This window comes from Anticarsia gemmatalis, chromosome Z (assembly GCF_050436995.1).
Source record: "Anticarsia gemmatalis isolate Benzon Research Colony breed Stoneville strain chromosome Z, ilAntGemm2 primary, whole genome shotgun sequence".
Taxonomy (NCBI): Eukaryota; Metazoa; Arthropoda; class Insecta; order Lepidoptera; family Erebidae; genus Anticarsia; species Anticarsia gemmatalis.
In genome coordinates, this window is record NC_134776.1 from 8,743,838 (window position 1) to 8,753,606 (window position 9,769).

Genomic DNA, 9,769 nt, shown 5'->3' on the forward strand with positions numbered 1-9,769 from the left:
ATCCGGTAAGACTGAAAACCGACTCCAACCTAGTTGGAGCAAAGGTTAGGTTGATGATGGTACCAACGTATCGGCAGCAGTCCACACCACATGCCTATATCGTTTGGACAACTGTGTACCTAACACCCTGTGCGATACCGAGTGACTGTAAAGGTAATAGATATTTTTATTTTGCTTTCTTTGACATTCCTATGACTAGAGATAAAGACTGAGGTAAACCTTAAATTATTACTGGGCATCACTATTCATAGCCGACATAAGGTTGTCATCACTGTCAACTGTCAATGTCAATCAAACAGTAATGTTTCGCTATTTGGCAGATGTAATGACGTACTCACTTCTACTCTGAGCGCTTAAAATAAAATGATACGTTGCTGATCCTCACTTCCACTTTAGTTCATATATCGTAACGATCGGTGAAAGCTGTGTTTTAGTCAACATTAAAATTTTGACGTGCCTTCGATTGAAGGACAATCAATATGAACTTCAGGCGCTCAATATTATTATTTATTCCTGTATTTATTGCATTAGTGAACAGTGCAGTTGTAGTGAACGATGGTGATGTCGATCAACAAGGACTGTATAGTAAGTCAGATCGGGTTGACATATTAACGAACCGTAATTTTGAAAGGAAACTTTATGGGCAAAAACATGCAATCGTCGTTCAATTTTACAATAGCTATTGTGGGCATTGTCGGGCATTTGCACCTAGATTTAAAGCTATGGCCGGCGAAATTACTCCCTGGAAGAACATAGTGAGCTTAGCAGTTCTAGACTGTTCTGTCGAAGAAAATAATGAGATTTGCAGACAGTTTGAAGTAATGGCTTATCCTTCACTCCGGTATCTGCATGAATTTTATGTAAAAGGCAATGGTAATGTGGGAGATAAGATACTGATAGCAGAATCTGCTGAGAAACTTAAATCACAGTTAATTGCCAAAATGCAAAGTGAACAGTCTGCTGGTAGATTGCCTGCTGCCCCAAAATTCAATATAGAGTCATACAGCACTTACTCAGCAGCCCTTAAGGATGTGCCTAGTGATATCAACTATACATTCCTTGTCTTAGAAAATGGAAATTCAACAGTTGGCTCTGAACTTGCCTTAGATGTAAATGACTATCCACATGTTAGAGTTAAGAGAGTTTATGATACTAGTGAAGTGGCCAATACTGCCAAAATCCAACAGTTCCCAGGAGTTGTTGCTGTTACCTCTAGTCTCGAGCCAACTACACTCACTACCAAAGAGCCTTCAAAAGAAAACCTGCTGAGGGCAATGAATACCTACTTGAAATCCAAAAATTATGCATTCCCTACTAGAGATAAAGGCAGTCAAGAAATAATAAGTAATGAACATTCAGATGATAAACCTGTAACTCTCAATACAGATCTTGTCTATTATACTGACTTAGAAAAAACATTGAAGACAAGTTTGCACACTGAAATTACCAGATTTAAAACACTGACTGGTGAACCTCTGCAAGCTTTGTTAGATTACTTAGATGTACTCATTACTTCATTCCCAGCTAGAGGTAACCTGAAAGAATATTTGATGGATTTATATAATACTCTCCGTACAAGAAATAGTTGGAGTGGTAGTGAAGTGTATGAATTAGTTAAGAGATTGGAAACTAACCATGCTCCAGTTTATACCACAAATAATTTAGAATATATCAGGTGCAAAGGCAGTCAGCCTAAATTCAGAGGTTACACCTGTGGTCTGTGGACTTTATTCCACACACTCACTGTAAATGCTGCTCAAAAACCTGAAAGTAGTGGAGGTCCAAAGGTTTTGAAAGCCATGCATGGCTATGTTAAACATTTCTTTGGCTGTACTGATTGTGCACAGCACTTCCAGGCGATGGCTGCAAGAAATAGAATATTTGATGTGAAAGAAAATGATAAAGCTGTCCTTTGGTTATGGATAGCACATAATGAAGTGAATTTGAGACTAGCAGGAGATGTCACAGAAGATCCAGAGCATCCAAAAATCCAGTTCCCAACTGTAGGCAGGTGTCCTGAATGTAGGCTAGCTCGCGGAGCTTGGAATCTACCAGCAGTGTTCCAGTATCTGCAGAATGTGTATGGTGCTGACAACATCCAAGTGATGCGACGTGCAAGATCCTCAGCCACAGCTGCAAGTCCATTCTCCAATTTGGACATCGGAATGTTAAGTCTCCTGTACATATTATCTTTTGTTATTCTTATTCTAGTCATAAAATATTTTCTATCTAGACGTTACAAAAAAAGATTTTACAAACATGGAAGGGGTAAAGTATAACAATAATATACACTCGTATACATTATTTACAATGTATAAATATTGTATGTAGGCTGGTTATTTCTGTAGTTGTGTTAATATTTTTTTTTGTTATGTGTGAATTTAGTTGGATGGAGCTAAATGTGGAATTAATTATTGTATGTATTTCTTGCAAGGGGTTGCATGAATCATTCCATGTGTTGCTAAAACATTTTGTTTGCATGCAACCTGTGAACTAACTACTGCATGATTGACTAATTATTGCATATAGGTATTCATTTTTTTGGACTGACAGACCATGACCATAGAATATTCAATGTGAACAATTTCTGTTCCTTATTGCCATGTTTAGTCATGCTGTTTATAGTTTATATTTCACCATACATTTTGTATACTGTAGTTACTAATTTGTATATTGGACACAAGACTTTATGCTGAGCATTTTTTTTGTTAGAAACATTATACTTTTTATTTAGTTATTTTTCCCATAGAAGCTGAGTTGAATTTAATTGAAAGCTATAATAGTAAACTTGAAAACTAGAGACCCCCTTTAAGCACAGGAACTCATAGCGCCGGTATAGGCAAGTGATCCCAACATTATGATAAATATAAGAATTATGATTATTGCTGGGCTGTCATCAAACCATATTGATTTGGAGTCAACAAAATATGCTTATGTCAAAAGTTCAATCTGTCAATATATTTTTGGTTAATTGTTCAAAATTCTCTTTTGGTCCCAAACTGCATAAAATCTTGTATCATCCTGTTTACTAAATCGTTTAATTTCTTGTAACATGTATTTTCAATCATTAGTGGTAATTAGTTCCACATTGCAAGTACCTAATCAATTTATTGTTAATTCTGTAGCCTAACAATATTTTCCTCTATGGTATATTTTCAACATAGGATATTATAATTCTATGAAAATGATATTAAGAGTCAGAACTGATTCAATGCTTCCATAAAATTGAAAGCCTTTGCATATTAATAAGTATACATGTAAGTCTATTTATAAAATATTACGTAAGTAAATAATTACTTGCTCGCTATACTTCCACAATATGAATCTTTCAGAGCAATATGCTGAGATGTGTTTTCATTCAAACATTTATGATTACCTATTGACAAATCTTACTTTCCTATTAAGAAAAATGCAAATACTTTGCTGGCGATTGTTTTATTAAGCTTTGATGTCGATGATGCCGATTAAGTTTTGATGTCACATAGGGTTGCTTTCTGAATTGTTTGAAACTGTTTGTGTGAAAACATATCATAGTACATTTTCGGATGAACGTCAGGGGCGGGTCTGTCTAGGGGTGAAAGGCGAGTTCCTGGGCGCCAGGTCTCTGTCAGCTTCCCATGTCCTTCCTAACTGTGTCAGATGACACCAACGAGTTGCTCGGAACGCATCCTCTAGTCTAGGGTCGCCCCTGAACATCTCTTCGCGATTTCTACAAGATTCATATTGCATCCAGTCTATTAACAAAAGGTGCTCTCATATTTTATGTGTCAAACTCACTTAATGAACAGGTATACTGCACAATAGTCGGCTAGGTAAGGACGTATTTCTAAATACAAACTAACAACGAACCTTTTCTATGTATAGTTTCAGCACAGATTTTCTGCAGTACTTGGTATAATTTATATCTTTTTTTTTCTATCATCGTCAAGTGGATTCCGTATTCGGTCAATTAGTGTTTTGGAAATTGGATCACAAATTAAACCTTGTTGTACTGCAAAAACCGACACCGAATAGATTCCATCATTTGGTATTTTAGTAGTTATCGTAGGTACGATACAGTAGGTAATTTAATTACGTAGGTCTTAAACATAAAAGACGTCAAAGTATTTGAAATTAGGAAATATAAAAAATAAAATAAATTATTAGTTAGATATATATTTTATATACTAAAGCCAGTTTTTTTAACTATCCTTCTGCCAGTTCACGTTTCATTAATCTAGATACGAAAGTAGATATATTTTTATGTAGTTAGGTAAAAAGCAACTTAATACTAACACCTCGCATATTATTAATTTAATTCAAGAAAGTCTTCCAAGTCATCACTTAAACTGCCAACACATACAATGGGTACATGATATTTTATTCAGTAGAGTTCATTTAAATGTATTTTATAACATAGAGATAGATTAGATACATGGTGTAGCCATTATTGTTTGCAGCTTCTTGTAGGATAATGTGGCACACGATATACATGAATATAATATGTTTCATCACCACCCATCGTAACAATTTAGTAAATTTATGGATAGTAAATTTATACTAATGAAGGTATAATCGGTTCTAGTTAAACTGAATACTTTAATTTTGAAGTTTGCATCTACATTTATAAACGGTGACTATAAGTAGTTAATATTTCTAACTTTGCGGTTGGAGAATTATAAAACATTATGTTAATTCAGACATCAGCAATATTCGACGCTATTGAATAATAGATTTTCCGACCCCTTGTTATATCGTCGCGTGTACATATATCCTAGTTACGAGAACACCTATTACGTTCAATTCATTCAGAGATTCGTCCTCCACGTATACTCGTACTTATCACAATTATATCTATACGTTGATTTGTTTTAGTCTTAGTCAAATTCTTTAATACCGAGTTAGTTATCCATATAGTGAAATTAAATTCTTAAAACTTTATGCGCGCATTTCATTAATAACAAAAGGTGTACAACTTTGGGTTGTTTTGTAGTAAAATAAACAAATACGAAAATGTTCTGCGTTGACGGCAGTGGTCGTGACAATGGAACATAATGTTACCTACAATATACGTAGATAAATACAGTAAAACAAATAAATTAACGCACTATTGTTTCAGTTTAAGATTCGTGCAATAACATGGAACTATGGGGATGTGTTATATTATGTAAAATTTTTACATAGAAACGAGTCTTTTTGTTTAATTATATAAGCCATCGATTTTAGTTTTTGACGTTCATCCGTGTGTGATAGCAACTTAAGAGTTGGTCTTTATAAATTCCCAATTGTCATTTAATTTTGTGTTACGCAATCGTATTTTGGCTCTTCAATTTATACACAAATAATTATTTCGTAACGTGTCGTAAATGTCACAAATATTCTCAAAAATGTTCATGCTTAATATAAAATTCTTATCGAGTCTGAAGATAGTGCAAATCGAGGTTTAAAAAGATAGATCATTTAATTATATTATAAATAATTATAATTCCGTGGCGGTACACTATTAGTTAATAGATCTCGCGAAGTATAAAATATAATAATATTTATTAATAGCTTAATTATATCTAGATTAATAATAATTATAATAGTTACAAAGTGCCTAATATAATGTAATATAAATAAAATATATTTTAGCATAAATTGTTACATTTGTATTTATATGGCTACAAGTTTCATACGTTCTTCGTGTTATAAAGTAAATCGATACATATCAGTAGTAATACCACAATTAAAAAGTAACCGGGAACGTAACCTGTTCATCACTTCCTACATTCAGATATATTGGTGATATTACATGACGTAACTCTGCATTTCAGTTTGCCTTGAATGTAAGTGTAAGTAATTAAAATGTTGTATTTAACTTTTAATTGCCTGCTGGGTAAATGTTTCCTTAGTTTAATTTATCATACATTTTGTAATAGTGCAAATTTATGTCGCTAGAATATAGAGTAAATTATAGTATTTTTTCATAAAGTAATCGTTTTATAAATTGATACAAAGGTTTATTGTAACATGTTATGTAGTATATATTGCTGGGTTTAGTTCAATTGGAATGTAGCTAGATCTGAATGGATTGCATATCGAGTGTTTAACGTTTTAAGGACGCTCATGCGCGTGGGCGGCGAAACAGTCCGGCTGACCTATCCACGCTGATTGTTAGGATTCGCTTACGACATTACAATCGTCAATTATTGTATCACATTGAGTATTTTTGTAATTAAATCGTAGGCCTGTCACGTGAAACCGTGGTCTCACTTAAAAAATCTCAAGTACACCTATTCACTATCATAAATCAATTACGCATCGCATTATAACGTATTTTGGTGTTTTAAAATATTGTTTTGTTTAAAATGTTTACAGCGTTTTATGTCATCCAGACATAAGGATACCTATTTTAAATAGGTAATATCCTCGTTCGCAAAATAGAATCATTGCGTGTTAAAATTAGTTAAGCAGGATCGTGGAAAATTCCGGGCTGATGATGTTTTTTTTTCTCGTTATGTGTACAAATTGCACTAGAATATACTTTGAATGTGCTTTGAGATGTTTGAGATCTAGTGGAAACAAGAAAAATAAGGACTATCTTATTGTACTTGTAGTAAAAACCCGGGGCGTTGCTTTGAGAGTTTACATTCATTAGATTCTTCTTTGCCTGTGATAAACATACCTAAATCTTTTGACAAAATTATCAACTTATTTAAAAAAACAACTCGTCGATAATGTCCGTAGCCCGTAATACAAAACGACATTTTAATTCATGTTTCAAGACTGTCTTATCCCTTTTGATAATAATTAAGTGTGAGGTTAGTATTGGAAGAAGTCAGATGCAATCCACGGACCTAGTTTTATTCCAATTTAATTAGAAATTAACTAAAATTACTTATCTCTTAAAGCCCAGTGAGAAATATAAGAAATTTACGAGAGCAAGCAAAGCAAAATAATTATTTCGATTGATTTATACAGATATCCATTACTGATAAATTGTTTTTACATCCATACAGTACGGTTCATCGCAACTGAGTGGAAAATGGACTCTGGGCTAAGGTCAGTAGGTGATCTAAAATTTGATTTCTATGGTGGTGGTGAATGGATGACACCATTCATTTATTAGCAATATTAAGTAAGTGTAAGGTGGTGGATAAATAATACGAGTTTCAAACTGTTCGCTGGCCGACTTTCAATTTCATTGTTTGTTTCTCAATGTACTTAAATTTTTCATAGTTGACTAGATACTCATTGTAATGTGGAATTGCGTACACTTAGCAGCACGTCAAGCCGGTCTTTTGTATTAAAATTTAGAATATAGATCAAGTGGAACTTCTGAATGGTAGCTATACCCTCGGATATGAAGTGAAAAACTATTTACTTGAGTCAATTTTTTTTATTTAAAGATACTAAAGACTAATAACAGCAAACATGAAATTGGAAGTGCGGCATTATTTTTTATAGAAAACATGTGCCTATTACATGGTCGTATTTAGAGTGAGCCTAAAGCATGGGATATCTAAAAGTAGGGCCGCCGGGTCAACGTATATTTACATAATATTATATTGTATTGGCTAGATATTGTACAACTGTTAGAGAAAATTATTTTCATACGTAGAACAAATTTTGTTTGTAGATTATAATGCTATGACTTGTTATATCTGTTGTACTATTTGAATCACCGAGATACTCGCCTAATTAAGAAATTACTAGTTGGAAAGCCCGTTATGTCAATTTCTGAAGAGGAAATAAAATATGTACTCTGTAAAGCCAATTTTGAATAGCTATTTAGATAAATTATTTAATTTATTTTCAGCAATTCACACTTACTGTTGAACGTTTACTAGCGCTTATAAGTAAAGTAAAGCCTACAGATAGGTATGTTACTGTTAGATAATTTGATAGTGAGCAGTCGCCTGTAACATTACTTTAGTTACGCTAATAGAAGTGCATAGTTACACCAGTTTAGTTCGAATTCATTACTGTCTAGAAGATACGTAACTGGCGAAATGAATGAGTCGTTAACGTCCTGTAAACAATAAAATAATGACGAAGCTCTATCATTAAAGCACCATGTCCTGCCTTACTATTCGTATTGAGATGAACCTACCACCCATTTCTCATTAGTTATTCCTCAGGGCCATTTATTTTTGTTTATTATAGATTTTAATACTCCCTTCACAATATATGTTTATATTTGTCTTTATTATTATGCGTATTCATGTTTATTATTTATGCTTATGATTTGAAAACGCTCGTATAGAAGATGGGCCACAACACCATTCAAAAATCATATCAATAATTATTATTCCGCTGTGTTCTCTTACCACAGGAGGTAATATCCACATTTCCTTGTTTATTACCACAGACCACTCAGCCACGTAAACGACCTTACAAGGAAAATGATGGGTACCTACCTATTTGCATTTACCTTTAAATAAAGTTCATGCCTATTTAAGCAAGCACCTACAAGATAACACACAATCCACTCGGAATAATATTATGTATTTTTCATTACAATATTTCATTTCTTTTGAAATAAGTGACGTGATCGTTTTTAAAAACGGTGTTGTGGTATATTATTCTACATGGGCGTTTCCTTATCACTACATAACGTTGTCATTATGTTAATACGCTTTGACTTACTTTCGATAAATATACATATTTAACAGTATACCGGTTACATACGTCAGCGCAACATAACTCCTATAACCGCAACGATTTCTCTAATTTATAAATCGGATTTGACTTTTGATGCCTACATTTATTATGTAATTTGGGTTTCTATAAACCTTTATATATTTTCTGTCCCTTATGTAATAAATTAAAACTTATAAATTCTTATAAAACTGTCCTTCGCTAAACTAGTATATTTTTTTGGGCTAAGATGATGATTCTTTTGTTAATAATATCTTATGATTGGGAGAGAGCTCCACTATAAATTTATGACCAAGAACAGTAGTAGGTGATTATGATTCGTGAGGTTGGTTTTTAAGTTTGCACCGCTTATTAACGTTAGTCCAATGTCCAAAGAATTGCGGTTATAGGTTTGCAATGTTGTTATACTTAAGGGACTATTACGTTTGGCTTCTGGGCATATTCGGTAAAATGCAGTTATCCTGTGGCGGAGTCAACAATTTGGGGAGTTTTGAATAGCTAAAATAGTTCAACCTGACTAGCTCATGCCTGGATATTAGCGTGGGTGCGTAATTCTGATGCTCTTGAAGGAGCTTTAGCCCCTTAGTAAAATACTGATTATATCAACATCGATCTATTAAATGGTAAAACAGTCAAGTGTACCTACGTGTATTTTAAGACGGAACAAAGTTTCTTGCACACTGACATAACACATTTATGTCACAATAACAGTGCATGCCTTTACTTTTCCCAAAGAATAAAACTACAACAATAGATGTTCTATAATTTTTCATTCTTTGGTTGCAGGTACATGTGAACATGTGAACATGGCTCATGTTGACATGGGGATCAGCGCTTGAAATCATTTTTATACTCGAGTCCTGTAGTACCTAATCATAGTGTTAGACCTAAGTACGGATATTGTTATTTGTTACACGACGAAATTAGCTTTTACAACATTGCTCTTTGCTTTGAATTAACGCATTACTCTGCAGACATTGTAATTGATCTCATTAGAATTCAATTTAATGAAGTCATACATAACAGTAATATTTCTTGTTCCACTAAGACAAAATATATAATATTTATAATATATTATGTTTTATTTCCCTCGGCTGTGTTATGATTATGGGAACAAAAGGAACTTACTGCTATGGAAGTTATAAAG

At 33.4% G+C, this 9,769-nt stretch overlaps 1 protein-coding gene across 3 annotated transcripts; it reads left to right on the forward strand.

The window, feature by feature from the left end:
- Positions 1 to 296: 296 nt before the first annotated feature.
- Qsox1 (Quiescin sulfhydryl oxidase 1) lies at positions 297 to 9,694 on the forward strand. Of its 3 annotated transcripts, XM_076134384.1 has the most exons (3): positions 297 to 2,179; positions 6,981 to 7,023; positions 9,409 to 9,694. In XM_076134384.1, exons 1-2 carry the CDS (start codon positions 480 to 482, stop codon positions 6,997 to 6,999), a joined length of 1,719 nt encoding a protein of 572 aa, XP_075990499.1. In that variant the 5' UTR covers positions 297 to 479; the 3' UTR covers positions 7,000 to 7,023; positions 9,409 to 9,694. The 3 variants fall into 3 exon arrangements, 2 of the variants coding, with proteins under 2 accessions (XP_075990499.1, XP_075990500.1); XR_012960325.1 differs by having other exon boundaries at positions 297 to 7,023; XM_076134385.1 differs by lacking the exon at positions 6,981 to 7,023 and having other exon boundaries at positions 298 to 2,179.
- The last annotated feature ends 75 nt before the right edge of the window (positions 9,695 to 9,769 follow it).